This window comes from Colossoma macropomum, unplaced genomic scaffold (assembly GCF_904425465.1).
Source record: "Colossoma macropomum unplaced genomic scaffold, Colossoma_macropomum, whole genome shotgun sequence".
Lineage (NCBI taxonomy): Eukaryota > Metazoa > Chordata > Actinopteri > Characiformes > Serrasalmidae > Colossoma > Colossoma macropomum.
The window spans coordinates 360,825-388,185 of record NW_023495958.1 but is presented as its reverse complement, the minus strand read 5'-3'; the positions used below and the strand labels follow the sequence as shown (position 1 = coordinate 388,185).

General features: G+C 39.4%; 1 protein-coding gene across 1 annotated transcript; it reads right to left on the bottom strand.

Annotated features, from left to right (window-relative positions):
* Positions 1-773: 773 nt before the first annotated feature.
* On the bottom strand, positions 774-26,098 carry LOC118803756. The gene is made up of 15 exons (XM_036564244.1): positions 22,033-26,098; positions 21,765-21,932; positions 21,535-21,677; positions 20,653-20,759; positions 20,279-20,442; positions 18,943-19,025; positions 15,421-15,527; positions 15,103-15,176; positions 8,519-8,583; positions 7,877-8,072; positions 7,700-7,798; positions 2,262-2,429; positions 2,032-2,174; positions 1,230-1,336; positions 774-979 (listed from the first exon to the last, which is right to left on the bottom strand). Exons 1-15 carry the CDS (start codon positions 22,364-22,366, stop codon positions 799-801), a joined length of 2,139 nt encoding a protein of 712 aa, XP_036420137.1. The 5' UTR covers positions 22,367-26,098; the 3' UTR covers positions 774-798.
* Between the last annotated feature and the right edge of the window lie 1,263 nt (positions 26,099-27,361).

Below are 27,361 nucleotides of genomic sequence, written 5' to 3'. Positions count from 1 at the left end.
CTCAGTGTCCCTTGTTTCTATGCTGGTGTCCTGAGCTCCAACAGCGTCTTCGCTGAAATAAATGACCACTGTCATCTCCTCCATCTTACTCAGCTTAAAGCTGCCCACACCAGCATACATTCCCTCCACCATTGTCTTTGTGACGTTTCGTATCTAAACTACAACCTTCTTCACTACATAAACTGCAGTGTCTGGAGTGCACTAATGCAGACGTGTCAGGACAGGAAATAACTGATATACTGAAATAACTGATGAATAAAATGATATTTTTAGGTGTGAAAACCAAAGCAAGGCCAACAAAGGCCTACATGGTAATTATGCTTCCTGCAACAGCTGAACATTACTTTGAAACAGACGTTCAGTTTGAACTAAAGATTATGCAGAAATTCTGTGAGAGGCTCCACCCCTTTAGTCTCCATGGTAACAGAGGTTCATCAATGTGCAGTGTGTGTCAGATACAGTAAACAGTAAACAGCAGAAACTCTATAACTTATAATAAAAGTGTCTGTGCACTTTCTAATGTCTTTAAACCTTGATGGAATCATTTAAATACATTGTCCACTCTATGCAATTAATATCATTTGATTTTCAAAAGTAATATAAAAAATTAACAATAAAAATATGAAATAATTAATCACATACATTTGTATATTCAGTATAATGTCTGTTGGCTCTTGTTTAGAACTAAATTAAATTGTGTTAAAGTATAATGGCTCAAGCCCTGTAATCTCTAAATTTCAGCTCAACAGTTTAAAAAGTATCTGATTATGCCTTTATCCCAAGATTAGCAGTGAAAATCTAATGGTGTTTAGTTGAAGTATTCAGGTGGAAGTTCGTCAGATTGAATTCACACATCCAGTTTTCTGTCCCTGAGCAGGAAAGATCGTTCCATGTTCGCTGACCGTCACTGTCTGCAGTGAAAACAGCACAGTCCTCCTCACCACCACCACCATTGTTGGGTTCACTGTTCCTCCAGAATCTGGCAATCAGACACAGCATTAATCTGTAATCATCACATGTTTACAAAACAAGAACTCAAATTAAACCAGTTCACAGCAGCTACTGAGGATCTTTACTCTATACAAACAGTGTCAGTTCTGTACAACAACACCTTTATAAACTCTCAGAGAAAATGGTAGTTTTACTTTAAATATAGATTGAATACAGCAAAATAATGACTGGAAAAGTGAAAAAATAATGTATTATATTGACTGCAACACTTCACGTACTTATCAGTCAGTGGTTGGCCGTCCACCCACTTCCATGTGTTTTCTGCCTCTTCATCAGTCAGACCAATCCAGAAACTCTTCTCTTTCATTTCGTCAATGAGGAACATCTGAGAAAAATGAAAACAAACTAACAAAACTCTCTCTCTCTCTTGCACTCACTCTCTCTCTTGCTCTCTCTCTCTCTATGGGAAACTTTGAATAAATACACCCTTAATCAATAAGTAAATAGATTAGACATGTAATCAATAATCAGATAGTTAAGCATTGACTGAAAGGGGATATTCATTTCTCACTAAGAGGTAATATAGGAAGTATTAGGCCATAGTCTGCCCGTTCGGGGGCTTTCCAAAAGCAGATGAACTTAGATGAGCTTACTTGTGGGTGCACTCAGTGAAGCCATATGAGTCCATATGATATATGGATCAGTGTGGCCTTGTAGGATGAGATAAACTGGTATGAACTGACTGAAACCCGCTTTTTTAAACAAGGAAGTGTTGTACACAGTGAACTTAAGGGAGGCCAAGTGTTGGGGAAGTTTAAGAATGGGGACTAATGGAACATCAAGTTTGAGGTGACATCATAACACCCCAGATAAGAAAGAAGCTATTTTCTCTTTCCACAAATTCAACGCCTGAAGTCTTTTTTTCTTTTTACATCTTCCGAGAACTTAGACTTAAGACAGTTATTTGTGAGTGTTTAGCCAGTATTAAGAGGTTTCTTTTTTAATAATGTTTTGGTGGAGGCCTGGGGTTGAAGGGGATAGCTCTTGGTCCCGACACTCTCTCTCGCTCTCTCTTCTCACCTGTTCCTCTCTGCTGTTTATGATCACCAGATCTGCTCCTCTCTCTCTGCAGTCCTGTCTGCTCTCACTCCAGCTCTTCTTCTCAGAGGAGAAAAAGTAAAAGCTGCTTCTGTTCTTCTTCCATTCTTTAAAACAGCTTTTCTCTACAACAGAGCAATGAGAACAAACATATTTTAGAAGCATGAAGGAATATTTGTGCTGATTAATTGTGAGGATGGTGTTTCACTCACCAATCAGCTTCACTAAATGATCATATTTGGTTTGTAAGATGTTTTTCGCAGTCAGATTCTGGTAGCTGCTCTTTAGCTGGTCTCTTTCTTCAGTCAGGTTTCTGATACTGGATAAGAGGGTCTCTCTCCCTGCAGTGAGGTTTACTATGATGGTTTGGTCTCTAATATCTACATTTAGAAAGTATTACAGTTTTTATATTACAGCATATGCATTCTGTTTATCTGTATTTGGCAAATAGAATATTTGTGTTCAAGACTGAAATACTCGCAGTTCATGTACAGCACTATGTTGGTAGTCAGTAGGAGAACACACAGCAGCCCCACACACACCACAGCCAGTCTGGAACATCTGATTCCTGTTCTAACGTCTGATAAAGAGTGAATTAACTTAGAAGAAGTTCTCATTGTGAACACACTGAGAGTTTGTGCACTGAGAGTTACTCTACCTGTCTGCTGAGTTGTTGTCTCCCTCTGTGTGTTGGTCTCCTGAGCTCTAACAGCGTCTGCACTCATATAAATCTCCACCGTCTTCTCCACTCTCTCTCCTCTGTCTGCTTCACTCAGCTCAACACTGCTCACATCATCATAGATTCCCTCTGCCATTCTCTCTCTCTCTCTCTCGCTCTCTCTCTCTCTCTCTTTCTCTCGCTCTCAGTTTTTCTAATACTCTACTAAACCTTCAGTACAGAATCTGCAGTGTTCACTGGAGTTCACTAATGAAAACGAGGCTGGAAAGGAAATAACGTCAGAGGACCTTTTAAGCACAGTGGTGTGAAAACAGGCCTCAAGTATATATGTGGTCTTTTTGCTGCACACATCAGCTCAGAGATGCATGGTGTAGCTGTCGCAGGAAATCGTGCTGCTGTCCTAATGATTTGAAGCGCTTAACCAGACAAATAGTTTGTTTATTATGATAGATGTTGTTGTGCAATCATATTGTAATCATATGTTGCAATTATAATCTTGGGTCTGTCATTGTTTTAAGTAATAGTGACCCGTGCAGTTCAAACCAGTGAGCTATGCTGACTGGGTAATATGCTGTGGTCATGTGGTCAGGCTGGCTGGTTGGGGAAGGAAATTGATATGTTGTTGGTACCGTGGGGAGCTGTACACAGAGAGAAGTGTTTTTGCCAATGAAGAGCACCACCTCAACATTAAAAACTGTAACACATCAACACATCGATTTTCTCATCTCACAAAAAAAAAAAAGTGAAAAAAGGGAAAAAGTGGATTGAAACACCTCTAGAAAGCCTTCATTACAAAAAGATACCAGTCCACAAACACTGCTCAAGAAAAAAGTCACCTATGAATGGAATTTACAATGTAAGGAGTTATCAGCACTAATTTCAACAAGTGCTTGACTTCATAGTAAAACGTGCATGTGTTTTTAACGCTGTATTCTGAGTCCATTTCATCAGTATTTGTACATGTTCTCTGAAAAATCTGGGGCAGCGTAGCTAATAGTTCAAGTGAGACGTGACGTCAATTTCTCTCATTGGTAATATAAGTGAAAAAAATTCTCCATCAACATGTCACAAATTATTTTAATTTACTCACAGACCACCACAGTCTAGACTACGCCCTCTTTTGTCTCTTTTTATAATAGGTACATTATTACAACCTCCTCCACTGTTGCCCTGTTTGCTGTTGTCAAACCTTTGACTCTGGACTGCCCTCTAGTGGAAGTTTGGTTAACATCCATGCCAACGGAAAGCATGCTTAGAAGTATGTAGGCAGTGAGGGTTACATCGGTTGAAATGGTTGTATTCATTATTATACATAAAGGGAGTGTAAATGAGCCGTAACAGGCACACATTTTTCCTTGAAAGAACATTTCACATAAGTATGCGATACTAAAAGGGAATTTTAACCATTATATCACTTAAGCTCTTTCTACATTTAGGTATCAGTCATTTTTTTTCCTCTACAGTCCATCATGATTTAAGGGCTTTTCTGAATACTGTTTGACACAATGACAGTTCCTGCTGACCCACCAGTAGTGTGTTCATACTTGGCATGATACATAAGTTGGCCTTGTTGTACATCTTTAAACACATCTATCTTTATCATATAATCAGCTAGTCCTAGAATGAGGCAGAGGAAAGATATTGATGGTTAACAAAGGTTTAATATGAAAGAGATTGTATTGCAATATATTGCACTACTTTACTTACTTTACTAGTTCAAGAATTTCCCACACTTTGCTTAAAACAGAGAAATGAAAGAATGAAAGAAACCACTTAGTTCCAAATTTTTTCAAAAAAAAACAAAAAAACAAAAAACTCAGGTACAGAAGGCCCTGGCAAACAGACTTAGCTCAAGATGTAAACATTACTTCACATCAAGTTATGCTCAGTGGTCACTAATAACCTCACTAATGTATCACAGCAAAGGTAAAATAACTTAAACACTAATGTCATGCATGATACTCTTTGTTTGCTTGTTAGCCACACGGTAAGCTGTTAACTCCATCACACTCCTTAAACCAAATCAATAACGTACTGTGACATGTTTTCTAAAGTTGGATGTTGAGTTCATAAATGCTTAACGATCCACATTTTTAGGTTGACAGAGTACACAGTGCATGATATAATTACTGGTTTTTGTAGTCTGTTGAGAAAACTCTGGCTCAATATGAGGCCATAGGTGCTCTCCTTCCACTGCACAGTCTGCTGTAGAAGCCAATGCTGTCTGGTAATCTGTGGTTCTTCCACCAAGCCGGCTGCAGTTAACGACTATGGTACCTGTAGTTTACAGTATCCATATAAATGTGTTTGATTGGTCAAATAAAGTCATGTAAGCTGCGTTTAATTGAAGCACATAAAATACACGTCAATTTAAAAACATTTAAAAATATGACAGGAGGAATGTTGATGATGAACAGAGTAAACATACTTTTTTTGACCTTACAAATGTACTCATGTAAGAGCATAATGTTCTCTCTTCTAAAACAACTTTTAAAAGAACAGTTTGTTCCAAACGTTACTTTAGTAAATGTAACAGAGTAAATGTGGCACGTTATTACCCACCTCTGGAGAAGAACTCGGTTCAATTTTGTTTTTAATAATTTAGACCTAACAAATAGGCACAGTGCAGTCAGGCAGGTAATGTTCTCCTGGCACTCGCCAAACCCAGACTCGTCCATCAGACTGCCAGATAGAGAAGCATGATTCGTTTCTCCACTGAATGTGTTTCCACTGCTCCAGAAAGACGCACCATTTGTCACTGTGTGTTTTGAGCTGCTAGAAACAAACTGCCTAATTTAACTCTTAAACTTACTAGTCTATCAGTTGCATCAGGTACATCTATAAAAAACCTTGCCTTGGTGTTATGGTCGATCCTGATCTGTTCTTCGATTCACATATGACCAGTATTACTAGAAAAGCTTTCCAATATTGCTAAACCAAGAAAGGCACTCTCTCTGCAGGATGCAGAAAAGCTATTTCATGCATTTATTACCTCAAGGCTGGACTACTGTAATGCCCTGCTGTCTGGATGTTCTGGATTCTGCAGTCAGAGTCTTTACAAGAACCAGAAAGTTTGACCATATCAGCCCAGTTTTATCAAAGCTACACTGGTTGCCAGTTAAATTATGCATTGAGTACAAAATTCTTTTACTGACATATAAAGCCCTAAACGGCCCCTCAGTACCTCAGTGAATTTTTCTCTTATTATGAACCATCATGCCTACTTAGATCACAAGGTGCTGACTTACTATTAGTACCTAGAATTAATAAAGTTGCATCAGGGGGGAGAGCCATCTCATACAAAGCCCCCCAGTTTTGGAATAATCTTCCAGTCTCGCCCTGTCTTTAAGTCTAGGCAAAAACCTACTTGTTTAGTCAAGTCTTTCGTAATAAGTTTTTTCCCATTAGCTAAGGGGTGCAGATCTAGGAGGTTCATGGACATAGAGGATTATGGTAAACTGGGAGTGTTTGTGCTGTCATAACGTCTGTTGTAAAAATTGCTATATAAAAAAAAAAAACTATGACTTGACTTGACTGGCTTGTGTGTAGCTGCTCGGCTTTTTGTGAAATTCCTAATGCACAGTTCTTGCTTCCACTTTGGAACTCTTTAGTGAGTGATTCAACAGAGGATAGGCACTGTGCACTTCAGCACTCCCTGGCCCTGCTCTGTGAGTTTGCATGGTCTACCGCTTTGTGGTTAAGCTGTTGTTCATAAATGCTTCCATTTCACAGTAATAACATTTCACTTGACTGTCTAACAACTGATAAAGAAAACATTCACCTCCTTTTTTATTCAGTTCTCATTGTGAGCACACTTAATAATAATGCAGACATCTCTGCTTAAGTTACTCTACCTGTACTCTTCTGTGTCCTCATCTCCGCCTGTGTGTTGATGTCCTGTGGTTCTATGCTGGTATCCTGAGCTCCAACAGCGTCTTGACTGAAATAAATGACCACTGTCATCTCCTCTGTGTCCATCTTACTCAGCTTTAAGCTGCCCACACCAGCGTACATTCCCTCCACCATTGTCTTTGTGACGTTTCGTATCTAAACTACAACCTTCTTCACTACATAAACTGCAGTGTCTGGAGTGCACTAATGCAGACGTGTCAGGACAGGAAATAACGTCAGAAGAGCCCACAATGTCATTTTTAGGTGTGAAAACCAAAGCAAGGCCAACAAAGGCCTACATGGTAATTATGCTTCCTGCAACAGCTGAACATTACTTTGAAACAGACGTTCAGTTTGAACTAAAGATTATGCAGAAATTGTGTGAGAGGCTCCACCCCTTTAGTCTCCATGGTAACAGAGGTTCATCAATGTGCAGTGTGTGTGTCAGATACAGTAAACAGCAGAAACTCTATAACTTATAATGAAAGTGCCTGTGCACTTTCTAATGTCTTTAAACCTTGATGAAATCATTTAAATACATTGTCCACTCTATGCAATTAATATCATTTGATTTTCAAAAGTAATATAAAAAATTAACAATAAAAATATGAAATAATTAGTCACATACATTTGTATATTCAGTATAATGTCTGTTGGCTCTTGTTTAGAATTAAATTAAATTGTGTTAAAGTATAATGGCTCAAGCCCTGTAATCTCTAAATCTCTAAAAAGTATCTGATTATGCCTTTATCCCAAGATTAGCAGTGAATATAAAGATTTTTTTTCATGTGATGATTACAGACTGATTGTCCTCAGTGAGGTTCCTGTAAGTTTTGTTTATCTGCTCTTTCTCCAGATTCTGGTAGCTGCTCTTTAGCTGGTCTCTTTCTTCAGTCAGGTTTCTGGTACTGGATAAGAGGGTCTCTCTCACTGCAGTGAAGTTTACAATGATGGTTTGGTCCTTTATTTATATTAATATCTATATTCAGAAAGAATTACAGTTTTTATATTATGCTGTAAGTATTCCACATATCCGTATTTCAAAGAGGAAATATTTGTGTTTGAGACTGAAACACTCACAGTACATGTACAGCACTATGTTGGTGGTCAGCAGGAGAACACACAGCAGCCCCACACACACCACAGCCAGTCTGGAACATCTGATTCCGGTTCTAACAGCTGATAAAGAGTGAACTGACTTAGAAGAAGTTTTCGTTGTGAACACACTGAGAGTTTGTGCACTGAGAGTTACTCTACCTGTCTGCTGAGTTGTTGTCTCCCTCTGTATGTTGGTCTCCTGAGCTCTAACAGCGTCTGCACTCATATAAATCTCCACCGTCTTCTCCACTCTCTCTCCTCTGTCTGCTTCACTCAGCTCAACACTGCTCACATTATTATAGATTCCCTCTGCCATTCTCTCTCTCTCTCTCTCTCTCTCTCTCTCTCTCTCTTTCTCTCTCTCTCTCTCTGTTTTTCTAATACTCTACTAAACCTTCAGTACAGAATCTGCAGTGTTAACTGGAGTTCACTAATGAAAATGAGGCTGGACAGGAAATCACGTCAGAGGACCTTTTAACCAGAGGTGTGAAAACAGGCCTCAAGTATATATGTGGTCTTTTTGCTGCACACATCAGCTCAGAGATGCATGGTGTAGCTGTCGTAAAAAATCCTAATTTTTTCCTAATTTCCAAATGTTTTGAAGTGCTTAACCAGACAAATAGTTTGTTTATTATGATAGATGTTGTTGTGCAATCATATTGTAATCATATGTTGCAATTATAACCTTGGGTCTGTCATTGTTTTAAGTAATAGTGACCCGTGCAGTTCAAACCACTAATATGCTGTGGTCATGTGGTCAGACTGGCTGGTTGGGGAAGGAAATTCGTATGTTGTTGGTACCGTGGGGAGCTGTACACAGGGAAAGGTGTTTTTGCCAATGAAGAGCACCACCTCAACATTAAAAACTGTAACACATCAACACATCGATTTTCTCATCTCACAACATCTCAGCTTACAACCACATCAGCATGACTGTCTTTTTTATTCCTACAGTTACTTAGCACTGGCCTAATCATTCAAATGGAGCAACAATATTTATTTAGTCAAATTTTTTAAGATAATGAAATTTGATTTGGTGTCTGTGAGTGCTGCCATTGCATTATCCCTAATCAAATCATTACTGTCCCTGCCAAGCTCTGCCTTATTTCCTCATTCCTCCAATCACTACTTCACAACTGTTGCTGTCCGCCATGGTCTTTCAGTTTGTTATAAATTGTCACAATACAGTAGAATATGCTTTTCTGAACATTTCATGTAAGCTCCAATTTGAAGCTCCAGCTGTGGTTAAATGATTAACTAGGAACAGGGGTGGGGGGAAAACCAACTGCTCTGCTTATAAATGTGAATAAGTCCGTTCGTCTCCAATTGTTCAAGCAAGCGAAGTCAAAGCTTCAACCCAAATTGGGAGTTTTTACTTTTAATGCCAAGGATTAGGGTCTGTTCGGTGTCGTTGAGAACCGGGGCTTTCGCGCTATGCTGCCCAGTTTGGAGCTGAGATACAGCTTCCCATCTCAGCTGTCACAGCTGTCTGATTTTAACTTAGTCATGCCATCTTCTTTGGGCAAGTGTGCCTGTGGTGACTAGATGCTTGCTTTGTAGTCTGTGTTTATGTGAATCCAGTATTCTGAATGATTGACAGACTATGGTGTGGAAGTGTTGGAATAGGTAGGGTGGTGACTGCATGGCTGTCAGGAATAGGCCTTATGTAATGACATTGTGGAACATCAGCACACTTGAAAGTTGTATCTACTACACTGTCCTACCCAATTTTTGAAAGGCCTACCTAAAAATGTATTTCTGTCTACTCCACTGGTACAACAATGACCTCTGATGCAGACAATAAGACATAATCTTCCTTACTTAAGAGCAGTTTTTGTAGTACAGTAGACCAGGGTTTACCAAAGTCACTCCTGGGGACCCAACACCCAACACAGCTCATTCAGCTCACTGACTAATTCAAATTCAAATGTGTTAAAAGAATATTTAAAAAATGATGCATTTAACCATCACTACATCTGTTGTAAACATGCCTGTTCACATCCTACAAAGTCTGATGACTAGTCAGTAAATTCTACCTCCGGATTATTTTTTTTGTGATTTTGATACTGTCTTTTTGAGTAAACAGGGAAAAATGGATTCAAACACCTCTGGAGAGCCTTCATTACAAGCAGGTTATCAGTCCACAAACACCACTGAAGAAAAAAGTCACCTGTGAATGGAACTTACAATGTCATATAAGGAGTTATCAGCACTAATTTCAACAAGTGCTTCATAATAAAACGTGCATGTGTTTTTAACGCAGTATTCTGTGTCCACTTCCTGAAAGCTTGTGGATACGGGCAAAACGGAGCAGTACCACCAGAAATCTGGGGCAGCGTAGCTAATATTTCAAGTGAGACAAGATGTCGATTTCTCTCATTGGTAATGTAAGTGAAAAAAATTCTCCATCAACATGTGAAATTATTTTAATTTACTCACAGACCACCACAGTCTAGAATACGCCCTCTTTCGTCTCTTTTATAATAGGTACATTATTACAACCTCCTCCACTGTTGTCCTGTTTTTTGTCAAACCTTTGACTCTGGACTGCCCTCTAGTGGAAGTTTGGTTAACATCCATGCCAACAGAAAGCATGCTTAGAAGTATGTAGGCAGTGAGGGTTACATCTGTTGAAATGGACATATTCATTTTTACACATAAAGGGAGTGTAAATGAGTATGTGATAAGTATGTGATACTAAAAGGGAATTTTAACCATTATATCACTTAAGCTCTTTCTACATTTAGGTATCAGTCATTTTTTTTCTCTATAATCCGTCATGATTTAAGGGCTTTTTTGAATACTGTTTGACACAATGACAGTTCCTGCTGACCCGCCAGTAGTGTGTTCATACTTGGCATGATGCATAAGTTGGCCTTGTTGTACATCTTTAAACACATCTCTCTTTATCATATAATCAGCTAGCCCTTTTAAGTGTCGTCTTATAGTCACGTGTTGCATCACTTCCTTTTCAAATCACTACATGTACATAACTCTGTAAATGAGAATGAAACAGAGGATATTGATGTTTAACAAAAGTTTAATATTAAAAAGATTGTATTGCAATATATTAGTTAGCTTTACTAGTTCAAAGAATTTGCCACACTTTGCTTAAAATAGAGGAATGAAAAAATGAAAGAAACCACTTTCAATGATGCAAAAGAAAGTAGAAATAGTTTTGTGATAACGTACATGGTCATGTAGAGAGTCTGAGAAACCTTCTGTAGATCACAGTGGTGGGAAAAGTAGCCAAACACTGAACTCTAAGTAAAAGTATTGTTATTTTAAAATAATAATTACTGAAGTAAAAGTAGCCATTTACATTATTATTTAGGTAAAAGTAAGAAAGTATCTAGTAAAAAGACTAAAAATCACAGCCTTATTAGGCTTATCAAACACCTTATCTACCATTGCCCGTGTTACGTTTGGAAGAGTGGAAAAATGCATTTGTGACCTTGGCATTCTTTATACAGTGCTCCATAGCTGATGATGATTTTCGCTTTCTAGACTCTATTAATTGAGTATATGTCTTCAGTTAGTTGGGATGAACCCTCTGTTGAAGAATAATAATTTGGCTACAGTGTCGCTCAAATTCAAATACAAAAAAAAATTAAAAATACGCAGGTAGAGAAGACACTGGCAAGCAGTCAATCACATCAATTTGTGCTCAGCGGTCACTAATAACATTACTAATATATCATAGCTAAAGTAAAACAACTTTACATTAACGTCTTGCATGAGACTGTTTGTTTGCTAGTGTTAACTCCATCACACCCTATTAGCCAAATCAGTAACTTACAGCGACATGTTAAGTTGGATGTTGAGGTTTTGAATGCTAAGATCTTCATTAGGATGACAGAGAAGGCAGCACATGATATAATTACTGGTTTAGTAGTCTGTTGAGAAAACACTGCCTCAATATGAGGCCACAGGTGCTCTCCTTCCGCTGCAGAGTCTGCTGTTTGAGCCATTGCTGTCTGGCAACACTCTGAAATCTGTGGTTCTACCACCAATCCCGCTGCTGTTAACGAATATGGTACCTGTAGTTTACAGTATCCGTATTGCTTGATCAAATTAACTCATGCAAGAAGCTGTTGATAGGTGAATGGAACTACACTATATGGACAAAAGTATTGGGACACCCCTCCTAATAATTGATTTCAGGTGTTTCAGCCACACCCATTGCTAACAGGCAGATAAAATTAGACACATAGCCTTGCAGTCTCGATAGACAAACACTGGCAGTAGAATGAATCGTACTGATGAGCTCAGTGTAAAGCACGTCACCACTGAGCTCTGGAGCAGTGGAAACATATTCTGTGGTACTGACGAATCATGCTTCTCTGTCTGGCGGTCTAATGGACGAGTCTGGGTTTGGCGAATGCCAGGAGAACATTACCCACCTGACTGTGCCAACCGTTGGTGGAGGAGGGCTAATGCTATGGGGTTGTTTTTCAGGGGTTGGCCTAGAGCCCTTAGTTCCAGTAAAGTGCCCCAGTGTACAAAGCACGGTCCATGAAGACATGGCTGGGTGAATTTGGTGTGTAAAAACTTGACTGGCCCTCACAGAACCCTGACCTCAACCCCATCTAACACCTTTAGGATGAACTAGAATGGAGATTGCGATTCAGGCCCTCTCGTCCAACATCAGTGTCAGACCTCACAAACATTCTTCTGGATGAACAGGCAAAAATTCCCACAGACACTCTCCACACTCATTCTTGTAGAAAGTTTCCCAGAGGAGTGAAAGCTGTTTTAGCTGCAAATGAGGGACAAACTCCATATACACTATACTGTCAAAAGTATTTGCTCGTCTGCCTTCACATGCATATGAAGTTGAGTGAGATCCCATTCTTAATCCATAGGGTTTAATATGATGTCGGCCCACCCTTTGCAGCTATAACAGCTTCAACTCTTCTGGGAAGGCTTTCCACAAGGATTAGGAGTGTGTTTATGGGAATTTTTGACCATTCTTCCAGAAGCACATTTGTGGGGTCAGACACTGGTGTTGGATGAGAAGGCCTGGCTCGCAGTCTCCGCTCTAATTCATCCCAAAGGTGTTCTATCGGGTTGAGCTCAGGACTCTGTGCAGGCCAGTCAAGTTTATTCTACACCAAACTCGCTCATCCATGTCTTTATGGACCTTGCTTTGTGCACTGGTGCACAGTCATGTTGGAACAGGAAGGGGCCATCCCCAAACTGTTCCCACAAAGTTGGGAGCATGAATTTGACCAAAATCTCTTGGTCTGCTGAAGCATTAAGAGTTCCTTTCACTGGAACTAAGGGGCCGAGCCCAACTCCTGAAAAATAACCCCACACCATAATCCCCCCTCCACCAAACTTTACACTTGGCACAATGCAGTCAGAAAAGTACCGTTCTCCTGGCAACCGCCAAACCCAGACTCGTCCATCGGATTGCCAGATGGAGAAGCATGATTCATCAGTACCACAGAATATGTTCCCACTGCTCCAGAGCTCAGTGGTGGCGTGCTTTACACTGAGCTCATCAGAACAATTCGTCACTCCAGAGAACACGTCTCCACTGCTCTAGAGTCCAGTGGCGGCGCTTTACACCACTGCATTCGACGCTTTGCGTTGCACTCGGTGATGTAAGGCTTGGATGCAGCTGCTCGGCCATGGAAACCCATTCCATGAAGCTCTCTATGCACTGTTCTTGAGCTAATCTGAAGGCCACATGAAGTTTGGAGGTCTGTAGCGATTGACTCTGCAGATAGTTGGTGACCTTTGCGCATTATGCGCCTCAGCATCCGCTGACCACACTCTGTCATTTTACGTGGCCTACCACTTCATGACTGAGTTTCTGTCGTTCCCAATCACTTCCACTTTGTTATAATACCACTGACAGTTGACTGTGGAATATTTAGTAACGAGAAAATTTCACGACTGGACTTGTTGCACAGGTGGCATCCTATCACGGTACCACGCTGGAATTCACTGAGCTCCTGAGAGCGACCCATTCTTTCACAAATGTTTGTAGAAGCAGTCTGCATGCCTAGGTGCTTGGATTTATACACCTGTGGCCATGGAAGTGATTGGAACACCTGAATTCAATGATTTGGATGGGTGAGTGAATACTTTTGGCAATATAGTGTAAATGCCTTTGGATTTAGAATGAGATGTCACAAAAGCTTCTGTAGGTGTGATGCGTAGGTGTCCCAATACTTTTGTCCATATAGTGTATCTAAGATGCGTTTAATTAAGCATATAAAATACACATTGAATTAAAAATTATGTTAAAATGTAACAAGAGGACTGTTGATGAATGTTACAGAGTAAAAGTACCTTTTTAACCTTACAAATATAGTTGAGTAAGAGTATAATGTGGTCTCTTATATAACAACTTTTTAAAAGTACAGTTTGTTCAAAATGTTACTTAAGTAAATGTAACAGAAATGTAGCACATTGCTGCCCACCTCTAGAGAAGACACACAGAGTTCATATGTTTTACCAGGGGTTTATTTACTGCTTAATAAGCCGATGTTTTCATCCACAGACCTCTGAAATTGTGCAGTCATTCTGTAGTTGGTGTCATTCCCATATTAGGAACTTTGGGTCTAAGTAGTTTTTATGTGCAGGCAAAACTAACTGCGTTATAAGAACCTCTGCCATCATGCCCTGTCGTAATCAGAAATGTTTTAAAGGTGATAAATTTGGCCGTATAGTCAATTTTCCTCCAAACATCACTTTATCTTCTAAATACTGAGGTCATTAGGAGCTGAAATACAACTACCGCTACACTGCTGTGCACTGAATAATCAACGTAAGACGGCAACCTCACCAAAGTAGCCCAAGCTTTGGCAGTAGTAGAGTTCAGTTTGTGTAGTTGGTGTTGGTCCATAATAGGGTTGAGGTTTTATAGCAGACTTACTTTCCTGCAAAGTCATTTCAGTGTGCGGGAGTCGAGGATTGCATGTGTGTAGCATTATTTGTATTATGACTTCTTAATGACCTCATAATTTGGAGGTAACAGTGACACTGTGGGGGAAATGCACACAGGACCACACATACCTGGTTTGGAACAATTTATGTTCACAACGGGAGGCGACGAAAGCAATTTCTGAAGATACGGTCCAGTTTTCTCATAGTGAAAATCTGCTTAGGCCCCTAAATTAGAAAGACATGGACTACAGAATGACACACAACTTCAGAAGTCTATTTCTCAATGTCCCTAGATGTTGTTGCCAGCACATCTGGAAACAAGTATTGTCCAAGCCCTGTATTCTTCAAATATTAAATCATCTCTTTATCCTTAACAGATTAGCGATGAAAATCTACTGTTTAGTTGAAGTATTTAGGTGGAAGTTTAAATTCGCACATCCAGTTTTCTCTCCCTGAGCAGGAAAGATCGTTCCGTGTTCGCTGACTGTCTTCAGCCGTAGTGGTGAAAATAGCACAGTCCTCCTCACCAGCATTGTTGGGTTCACCGTTCCTCCAGAATCTGACAATCAGACACAGCTTTAATCTGTGATCATCACATGTTTACAAACAAGAACTCAAATTAAACCAGTTCACAGCAGCTACTGAGGGTCTTTGCCCTATACAAACAGTGTCAGTTCTGTACAAGAACACCTTCATAAACTGTCTGTGAAATATAGTTTGTGGTAGTTATACATTAGATTTAAGTAATATAAATACATATAGGAATAAATAGTGAATAATAGAGACTGCAACTCTTGATGTACTCATCAGTCAGTGGTTGGCCGACCACCCACTTCCATTTGTTGTCTGTGTCTTCATCAGTCAGACCAATCCAGAAACTGTTCTCTTTCTTTTGGTCAATGAGGAACATCTGAGAAAAAGAACAAAAAACAAGAAACAAATTAATATGTTTCTCTCTCTCTCTCTCTCTTTCTTCTCACCTGCTCCTCTCTGCTGTTTATGATCACCAGATCTGCTTCTCTCTCTCTCTGCAGTCCTGTCTGCTCTCACTCCAGTTCTTCTTCTCAGAGGAGAAAAAGTAAAAGCTGCTTCTGTTCTTCTTCCATTCTTTAAAACAGCTTTTCTCTACAACAGAGCAATGAGAAGAAACATATCGCTGCTGTTGGAAGAAAACTTTGTATCTTCATTTTCTTTTTAGTCAATTTCTTTTTAGTTTTTGACATAATTTGAAAATGCCTGTTGGCCTTTACAATGTCTGTAAATTTCATGTAGAATGGACCAAATAAAAAGGCCCAAAATTACTTGGAAAAAGTCTGATTCCATTGATTCACATTAAAAGTAAATTAGGGTTTTTCCTTCTCCTGTAATCATTTTGGAGATACAAGGTTTTCTTCCGACAACAGTGATGTATTAGAAGCATGAATGAAAACTTTTGCCTATTAACTGTGAGGGTGATGTTTCACTTACCAATCAGCTTCACTAAATGATCATATTTGGTTTGTAAGATTTTATTTTCCTCAATGAGGTTTCTGTAAGTGTTGTTTATCTGTTCTTTCTCCTCAGTCAGAATCTGGTAGCTGCTCTTTAGCTGGTCTCTCCCTGCAGTGAAGTTTGCTCTCAAAGAAATGATGGTTTGATCCTTTACCTTTTTCAGATTAATATCTACATTGAGAAACAATACATTTCTTACAGCATATTCCACATATCCGTATTTCAAAGAGGAAATATTTGTGTTTGAGACTGAAACACTCACAGTACATATACAGCACTATTTTGGTGGTCAGCAGGAGAACACACAGCAGCCCCACACACACCACAGCCAGTCTGGAACATCTGGTTCCTGTTCTAACGTCTGATAAAGAGTGAACTGACTTAGAAGAAGTTTTCGTTGTGAACACACTGAGAGTTTGTGCACTGAGAGTTACTCTACCTGTCTGCTGAGTTGTTGTCTCCCTCTGTGTGTTGGGCTCCTGAGCTCTAACAGCGTCTGCACTCATATAAATCTCCACCGTCTCCTCCACTCTCTCTCCTCTGTCTGCTTCACTCAGCTCAGCACTGCTCACATTATTATAGATTCCCTCTTCCATTCTCTCTCTCTCTCTCTCTCTCTCTCTCTCTCTCTCTCTCTCTCTCTCTCTCTCTCTCTCTGTTTCTCTAATACTCTACTAAACTGCAGAGTTCATGAACTGCAGTTCACTAATGAAGAAGTGGCTGGACAGGAAACAACGTCAGAGGACCTTTTAACCACAGAGATGTGAAAACAGGCCTCAAGTATATTTGTGCTCTCTCTGCTGCACATATGAGCTCAGAGATACTTGGGCTATGAAAGAACACATTAGACCCATTTAATCAGCGTATGTGTGAGACAGAGAGTGAGAGAATGAGTACTTTGGAAAAGTCAAAGGTCATTTGTTTAGTTTCCAGTCAAAACAGGCTTTATGTACAAGTTATTTAGATTTTAGACTCAAGAAAAAGGCAGAAAAAATATTAAATTGTATATTATTTTGAAAATTACACAGAAGCATGTAATTTGTTCAGTATTTACTGCGTCCACTCTTTGCCTTTATTACAAAACGTTGCTTTCACAGAAATCTGCAGGGACTTTTTTGTTGCTTGCATTTCCTGCTTCTCACCATCCACGTAATCCCAAACACATTCAGTGATGTTGAGGTCTGGACTCTGGACTTGGGAGGTCTGTTGTTCTGAGAACACCAGTAGCTTCTTTTTTTCCACAAAGTTGGAAGGGTACAATTGTCCAAAATGTCTTGGTCTGCTGAAGCGTTAAGATTTCCATTCACTGAAAAACAACCCCATAGTGTTATCCCTCCTTCACCAAACTTAACAGACACACCATTTGGCATTGCGCGTTTTGATCTTAGGCTGCTAGAAACAAAGCTTAAACTTAATAGTTTTGCAGTTGCATCAGGTACATCTGTAAAAAACCTTGCCTTAGTGTTATGCTCGATCCTGATCTGTCCTTCGATTCACATATAACAAATATTACTGGAATAGCTTTCCTGCATCTCCGCAATATTGCAAAATAAGAAATCTCTCTCTAATAATTCATGAATTTATTACCTCAAGGCTGGATTACTGTAATGCCCTGCTGTCTGGATGTTCCAGCAAAAGCCTCAACAAACTCCAGTTAGTCGAGACACTGCAGCCAGAGTTCTTACAAGAACTAAAAAAAAGTTTGACCATATCAGCCCAGTTTTATCAACCCTACACTGGTTGCCAGTTAAATTCCGCACTGAGTACAAAATTCTTTTACTAACATAAAGCTCTAAACGGCCCCTCTGTACCTGAGTGAACTTCTCTCTTATTATTGACTATCACATCTACTTAGATCACAAGGTGCTGACTTGCTATTAGTACCTAGAATTAATAAAGTTACATTAGGGGGAGAGTCTTCTCATACAAAGCCCCCCAGCTTTGGAATAATCTTCCAGTCAGTGTTCAGGACTCAGACACGGCCTCAGTCTTTAAGTCTAGGCTAAAACCGTACTTGTTTAGTCAAGTCTTTGGTAATTAGTTTTTCCTGTTAGCTAAGGGGTGCAGATCTAGGAGGTTCATGGACATAGAGGATTATGGTAAACTGGGAGTGTTGGTGCTGTCACAACATCTGTTCTAAAAAGTGCTATATAAAAAAAGACTATGACTTGACTGGCTTGTGTGTAGCTGCCTTTTGGTGGTGTTGCTTCCAGAGGCAATTTGGAACTCTTTAGTGAGTGATTCAACAGAGGATAGGCACTGTGTGCTTCAGCACTCGACAGCCCCACTCTGTGAGTTTGCGTGGTCTACCGCTTCGTGGCTGAGCTGTTGTTGCTCCTAGATGCTTCCATGTCACCACAATAGCACTTACAATTGACAGGGGCAGATCTAGCAGGACAGAAATTTCACAAACTGACTTGTGGCAGTGGTGGCATCCTAAGACAGTGCTATGTTTAAAGTCACTGAGCTCATCAGTATGACTCATTCCACTGCCAGTGTTTGTCTTTCAAGACTGGGTGTGGCTGAAACACCTGAACTCAATAATTAGGGGTGTCCAGGTACTTTTGTCCATATATATACTTATATACATGTTTGTATGTACACATATATGTACACACTGTGTGTGTGTATATATATATATATATAAACACACACTGTATGGACAAAAGTATTGGGACACCCTTTCTAATTTCATGGAAATAGAGTTATCAATGATATGATTCATCACTCCAGAGAGCACATTCTGCTGCTGCAAAGTCTAGTGGCGGTATGCTTTACACCGCTCCATTGCATTGCACATAGTGATCTTAGGTCTGTTACTGTGCTGATGTTACTTCAGTAACCGAGTTGGGCTCCATCTTAATGGAGTTCCTCTTATCTCCAGGCATAAAGTAAGGGGTGGCATAGTCCACAGGCCCTATAGAGAGGGTGTTACAATACCTTAGATTTAGTTTTTAACAATGAAGTAGTCACTGATAACTAAGGATACTTTAGAAAGAAGCAGACATCTGGCATGTTTTTGAATTTTTGAAAACTTTTTTTCTCAATGCAGATGTTAATGTGAAAGAGGACAAAGGACAGTGCGATCCAAGTCATTTTTCCGTCTGGAACCCCCTTCACTGCAGAGAGGGAGACTCTCATTTCTGGTAAGTCAAAGAAGGAGACATGCTGCATTACTAGCTTTCTGGTTTTTTTTTTTGCTGTTTTATTATATTTTCCTCATGTTTAAAACACACACACATTATAACTTAAAACTGCACTGTTTTTATATACAGTAGGCCTTGAATGTTAAGAGAGAGTTTAACCATCATATCACTTTAGCTCATGCGACATAGGTTCACTTATCAGGGAGAAAATGTTTGGACTTCTGACTCGGATTGAAACTTGTAGAGAATTACGTAGACAGGTCAAAACCACCTGTGACTTTAAAAAGTTTCTACAGTGTGTTTATGTAACTACATATATCTTGTGTTGAACACACCCCACATCCAGCCTACAGTACATTCAGCCAATGGACAATCATGGTGGTACAGGCTCCGCCCCTTCAGTCTCCATCCCTTCAGTCTCCATGGTAACAGAGGTTCATCAATGTGCAGCGTGTTTGCAAGAAACAGCTAAAACAGCAGAAACTCTACAACTGATAATAAAAGTGTCTGTTCACATTGTAATATCTTGAAACCTTAATGGAATCAATTAAATACCTTGTCTACTCCATGTAATCAATATCATTTGATTTTCAAAAGCAATATAAACAATGAACAATATAAAAATGAAATAATTAATTGCATACATTTGTATATTCAGTATAACAGCTGTTCGTTCTCATTTAGAACTCAAATAATGATGTGTGTCCAAGTGTAATGGCTCAAGCCCTGTATTCCCTAAATTTCAGCTCAACAGCTTCTAAAGTATCTGATTATGTCTTTGTTTATTTTTAAAAGCACTAACAATTAACAAAAAAAACTTAAATTATTAATCACATACATCTGTACTATTAATCAAAAAACATCTGTACAACATCTGTTGGTTCTCATTTAGAATTATGATTTGTGTCAAAGTAACATGCTCAAGTCCTGTATTCTTTAAATTTCAGTTCAACAGCTTCTAAAGCCTCTGTTTATGCTTTTATCCCAAGATTAGCAGTGAAAATCTAAAGGTGTTTAGTTGAAGTATTCAGGTTGAAGTTTGTCAGATTGAATTCACACATCCAGTTTTCTGTCCCTGAGCAGGAAAGATCGTTCCATGTTTCCTGACTGTCTTTGTCTGCAGTGGTGAAAATAGCACAGTCCTCCTCACCACCACCACCATTGTTGGGTTCATTTGGCCTCCAGAATCTGGCAATCAGACACAGCAATAATCTGTAATCATCATGTTTACAAAACAAGAATTTAAATTAATCCAGTTCACAGCAGCTACTGAGGGTCTTTACTCTATACAAACAGTGCCAGTTCTGTACAAGAACACCTTCATAAACTCAGAAGCACAGAAGTATTAAAAGTTATATATAATATTGACTGCAACTACTTTTTTGTATCTTGACGTACTCGTCAGTCAGAGGTTGGCCGTCCACCCACTTCCATGTCTTTTCTGCTTCTTCATCAGTCAGACCAATCCAGAAACTCTTCTCTTTCATTTCGTCAATGAGGAACATCTGAAAAAAAAGAAAACAAACTAACAAAACTCTCTCTCTCTTTCTCTCTCTTGCTCTGTCTCTCTCTTGCTCTCTCTCTCTCTCTCTCTCTATGGGAAACTTTGAATAAATACACCCTTAATCAATAAGTAAATAGATTAGACATGTAATCAATAATCAGATAGTTAAGCATTGACTGAAAGGGGATATTCATTTCTCACTAAGAGGTAATATAGGAAGTAATAGGCCATAGTCTGCCCGTTTGGGGGCTTTCCAAAAGCAGATGAACTTAAATGACCTTACTTGCGGGTGCACTCAGTGAAGCCATGTGAGTCCATATGATATATGGATCAGTGTGGCCTTGTAGGATGAGATAAACTGGTACGAACTGACTGAAACCAGCTTTTTTAAACAAAGAAGTGTTGTACACAGTGAACTTAAGGGAGGCCAAGTGTTGGGGAAGTTTATGAATGGTGACTAATGGAACATCACATTTGAGATGATATCATAACACCCCAGATAAGGGTATATAAGGAGTGGTCCGGACACTGTATCGAGCAGTCAGTCTCCGGAGAGCATCATCGATGCTGAAATAAAGAAGCCTTTTTCTCTTTTCACAAACTCAACGCCTGAAGTCTTTTTTTCTTTTTACATCTTCCGAGAACTTAGACTTAAGACAGTTATTCGTGAGTGTTTAGCCAGTATTAAGAGGTTTCTTTTTTAATTATGTTTTGTTGGAGGCCTGGGGTTGAAGGGGATAGCTCTTGGTCCCGACACTCTCTCTCTCTCTTCTCACCTGTTCCTCTCTGCTGTTTATGATCACCAGATCTGCTCCTCCCTCTCTGCAATCCTGCCTGCTCTCACTCCAGTTCTTCTTCTCAGAGGAGAAAAAGTAAAAGCTGCTTCTGTTCTTCTTCAATTCTTTAAACCAGCTTTTCTCTACAACAGAGCAATGAGAACAAACATATTTTAGAAGCATGAATGAATATTTGTGCTGATTAATTATGAGGATGGTGTTTCACTCACCAATCAGCTTCACTAAATGATCATATTTGGTTTGTAAGATGTTTTTTGCAGTCAGATTCTGGTAGCTGCTCTTTAGCTGGTCTCTTTCTTCAGTCAGGTTTCTGATACTGGATAAGAGAGTTTCTCTCCCTGCAGTGAGGTTTACTATGATGGTTTGGTCTCTAATATCTACATTCAGAATGTATTACAGTTTTTATATTACAGCAGATGCATTCTGTATATCTGTATTTGGAAGATGAAATATTTGTGTTGAGACTGAAACACTCACAGTACATGTACAGCACTATGTTGGTAGTCAGCAGGAGAACACACAGCAGCCCCACACACACCACAGCCAGTCTGGAACATCTGATTCCTGTTCTAACGTCTGATAAAGAGTGAATTAACTTAGAAGAAGTTTTCGTTGTGAACACACTGAGAGTTTGTGCACTGAGAGTTACTCTACCTGTCTGCTGAGTTGTTGTCCCCCTCTGTGTGTTGGTCTCCTGAGCTCTAACAGCGTCTGCACTCATATAAATCGCCACCGTCTTCTCCACTCTCTCTCCTCTGTCTGCTTCAGTCAGCTCAACACTGCTCACATCATCATAGATTCCCTCTGCCATTCTCTCTCTCTCTCTCTCTCTCTCTCTGTTTCTCTAATACTCCGCTAAACCTTCAGTACAGAATCTGCAGTGTTAACACTCCAGTTAACACTTCAGTACAGAATCGCAGTGTTCACTGGAGTTCACTAATGAAACCCAGGCCGGACAGGAAATAACGTCAGAGGACCTTTTAAGCACAGTGGTGTGAAAACAGGCCTCATGTATATATGTGGTCTTTTTGCTGCACACATCAGCTCAGAGATGCATGGTGTAGCTGTCGCAGGAAATCATGCTGCTTTCCTAATGTTTTGAAGCGCTTAACCAGACAAATAGTTTGTTTATTATGATAGATGTTGTTGTGCAATCATATTGTAATCATATGTTGCAATTATAATCTTGGGTCTGTCATTGTTTTAAGTAATAGTGACTTGTGCTGTTCAAACCAGTGAGCTACGCTGACTGGGTCATATGCTGTGGTCATGTGGTCAGGCTGGCTGGTTGGGGAAGGAAATTCGTATGTTGTTGGTACCGTGGGGAGCTGTACACAGGGAAAGGTGTTTTTGCCAATGAAGAGCACCACCTCAACATTAAAAACTGTAACACATCAACACATCGATTTTCTCATCTCACAACATCTCAGCTTACAACCACATCAGCATCACTGTCTTTTTTATTCCTACAGTAACTTAGCACTGGCCTAATCATTCAAATGGAGCAACAATATTTATTTAGTCAAATTTTTTTAAGATAATGAAATTTGATTTGGTGTCTGTGAGTGCTGCCATTGCATTATCCCTAATCAAATCATTACTGTCCCTGCCAAGCTCTGCCTTATTTCCTCATTCCTCCAATCACTACTTCACAACTGTTGCTGTCCGCCATGGTCTTTCAGTTTGTTATAAATTGTCACAATACAGTAGAATATGCTTTTCTGAACATTTCATGTAAGCTCCAATTTGAAGCCCCAGCTGTGGTTAAATGATTAACTAGGGACATTTAAAAATGAGATCCATTTAGTTGATGTCATTTTCTACCCATGCAACGCCAAAAAAAAGCTGTTATCTTTGGGTTTACTACAAAGTGGGCTTTGTAAAAAACATCAGACCAAACATCTAACGCTAATGTTACTTAAGTAAATCAAAGGCAAGACATGAATGGACCATCTTTTTTTTCTGCCATGGCAATACGTTATTGGCTTCAGCTGTTAGGTTTAGATTTTTACGTCTCTTTGCACATCACAGCTGTCTGATTTTAACTTAGTCATGCCATCTTCTTTGGGCAAATGGGCCTGTGGTGACTAGATGCTTGCTTTGTAGTCTGTGTTTATGTGAATCCAGTATTCTGAATGATTGACAGACTATGGTGTGGAAGTGTTGGAATAGGTAGGGTGGTGACTGCATGGCTGTCAGGAATAGGCCTTATGTAATGGCATTGTGGAACATCAGCACACTTGAAAGTTGTATCTACTACACTGTCCTACCCAATTTTTGAAAGGCCTACCTAAAAATGTATTTCTGTCTACTCCACTGGTACAACAATGACCTCTGATGCAGAGAATAAGACATAATCTTCCTCACTTAAGACTAGTTTTTGTAGTACAGTAGACCAGGGTTTACTAAAGTCACTCCTGGGGACCCAACACAGCTCATTCAGCTCACTGACTAATTCAAATTCAAATGTGTTAAAAGAATATTTAAAAAATGATGCATTTAACCATCACTACATCTGTTGTAAACATGCCTGTTCACATCCTACAATGGTGCTGTAGGTATCTACAAGTCTGATGACTAGTCAGTAAATTCTACCTCCTCACCCAGTGAGAGAACAAACACATTTTATACTGTATACAACTTATTAAATTCTTATAAAGTTGTTTTTTTTTTTGTTATAAAATACATTTTTAAAAGCTGGCCAATGAGTACAAGCCAGTTCAGAGATTTACTCTGGTCCAGTCTTCTCTGACTTTTTCTTCCTCGCTTTCTCCAACAGTGTCTGCTTTGGTCTTTTGGCAGCCTCTGCCATCATGTGCACACTGGAAATACCGAGCTACTTCTAATAGCTAGATGAAGAACCATAGTTGCTAATGTGTGATGTGGTGCCGTATAGTATTATGCAGTTGTTGTGAGAGGTTTCGTGCCCGCTCCCCCAAAGTTACTTAGTGCTATAGCAGGTGTTCTGGGCCTGCAATGTAACAGACAGAGATGCTGTTGTCCCTGTTTTAAGTCGATGTTTTAAGATCCCATCAAAAAGATTTTGAAGCTGTTTTTAAGGTAAAATTGTTGCAGAATTTTGCTTTAAGCAAAATGTTATTACTGAGGTAATATAATAACAGTGTCAGGTGTAATACCCACCTTCAACACCAGAGGTCAGCATCACCTGAGTATTGATCTGTTTCCTGGTGATGCCTTGATCTCTTTCACCTGCAGCTCATCTACTTCCCTTTTTAAGGACCTACATACACTATATAGCCAAAGGTTTTCACTCACCCATCCAAATCATTGAATTCAGGTGTTCCAATCACTTCCATCGCCACAGGTGTATAAAACCAAGCACCTAGGCCTGCAGACTGCTTCTACAAACATTTGTGTACGAATGGGTCGCTCTCAGGAGCTCAGTGAATTCCAGTGTGGTACTGTGATAGGATGCCGTCTGTGCAACAAATCCAGTTGTGAAATTTCCTCACTCCTAAATATTCCACAGTCAACTGTCAGCAGTATTATAACAACGTGGAAGCGATTGGGAACGACAGCAACTCAGCCACGTAAAATGACAGAGCGGGGTCAGTGGATGCTGAGGCACATAATGCACAGAGGTCGCCAACTTTCTGCAGAGTCAATCGCTACAGACTTCATGTGGCCTTCAGATTAGCTCAAGAACAACTATTCAGGTAGAGAAGGCCCTGGCAAACAGACTCAGCTCAAGATGTGAACATTATTTCACATCAATTCATGCTCAGTGGTCACTAATAACCTCACTAATGTATCACAGCTAAAGTAAAACAACTTAAACATTAATGTCATGCATGATACTCTTTGTTTGCTTGTTAGCCACACGGTGAGCTGTTAACTCCATCACACCCCTTCAGCCAAATCAATAACGTACTGTGACATGTTTTCTCAAGTTGAAAGTTGAGTTCATAAATGCTTAACGATCCACATTTGTAGGTTGACAGAGTACGCAGTGCATGATACACTAATGGTTTTGGTCGTCTGTTGAGAAAACACTGCCTCAATATAAGACCACAGGTCTGCTGTATAAGTCAATGCTGTCTGGTAACGCACTGAAATCTGTGGTTCTTCCACCAAGCCGGCTGCAGTTAACGACTATGGTACCTGTAGTTTACAGTATCCATATAAATGTGTTTGATTGGTCAAATGAAGTCATGTAAGATGCATTTAATTGAAGCACATTTTTGACCTTACAAATATACTCAAGTATAATGTTCTCTTTTTTTAAAAACAAGTTTTAAAAGTACAGTTTGCTCCAAAAGTTACTTTAGTAAATGTAACCGAGTAAATGTGGCACGTTACTACCCACCTCTGGAGAAGAACAATTTTGTTTTTAAAAGTTAGACCTAACAAATAGATCTAAATGTGCACATACATACATTTTGCCAGGGGTTTATTTCCTGCTTAATAAGTTTACATTTCCACGCACCCGAACCTCTGAAATTGTGCCAACATTCTGTAGTTGGTGTCAATCCCATGTTAGGAACTTTGGGTCTAAGTAATCTTAAAGAAAATAGTTTTTCTATGTGGGTAAAACAGATAACATTGAATAGTCAACATAACAGTTGGTGTTGGTCCATAATAGTGTCTGAAGTTTTATAGCAGACTTACTTTAGGCAATGTCATTTCAGTGTGTAGCACTATTGTATTTTGACTCCTTAATGACTCGTAATTCAGAGGAATCAGTGAGACAGCGGGGTAAATGTACACAGGACCAAACAGTCTATTTTTGTTCACCACAGGAGGCGATGAAAGAAATTTCTGAAGATACAGTTCAGTTTTCTCATAGTGAAAACCTGCTTAGGCCCCTAATTTGGAAAGACGTGGACTTCAGAATGACACGCTTGGTCCAAGCCCTGTATTCTCTAAATTCTAAATGATCTCATTATTGCTTTACACAGATTAGCAATGAAAATCTACTGTTTAGTTGAAGTATTTAGGTAGAAGTTTGAGTTCACACATCCAGTTTTGTTTCTTACAGCAGGAAAGATCATTCCATGTTCTCTGACTCTCTTTTATTGCAGTGGTGCAAACAGCACAGTCCTCCTCATCAGCATTGTTCGGTTCACCTTCCCTCCAGAATCTGATAATCTGACACAGCATTAATCTGTAATCATCACATGTTTACAAACTCAAACCAGTTCACGGCAGCTACTGAGGGTCTTTACTCTATACAGTGCCAGTTCTGTACAAGAACACCTTCATAAACTGTCTGTGAAATGTAGTTTGTGGTAGTTCTACATTAAATTTAAATAATATAAAATGACATAAAAAAAAACAGTGTATAACAGAGAATGCAACTTTTTTTTTTGACATACTTGTCAGTCAGCGGTTGGCCGTCCACCCACTTCCATGTGTTTTCTGTCAGTCAGTCAGACCAATCCAGAAACTGCTCCCTTTTTTGGTCAATGAGGAGCATCTGAAAAACAAGAACAAAAAACAAGAATGAAATGAATATCGTCGCTGTCAAATGAAATCCATGTATCTCCATTTTTGTTGATTTTTAGTTTTCTACATCATTTCAACACACCAGCTGTCCTTACATTGTGTAAAAATTTCATGATGAATAGACCAATAGAAATGCTCTAAAATCACTTGGAACAAAATCTCTTTACACTGACTTACATTAAAAGGTAAGAGTGGTTTTGCCTTCTCCTGTAAAGTTAATATTTTGGAAATACTTGGTTTTTCATTGGACAGCAACGATGTGTTTCTCTCTCTATCTCTCTCTCTCTCTCCCTCCCCCACCTGTTCCTCCCTGCTGTTTATTATCACCAGATCTGCTCCT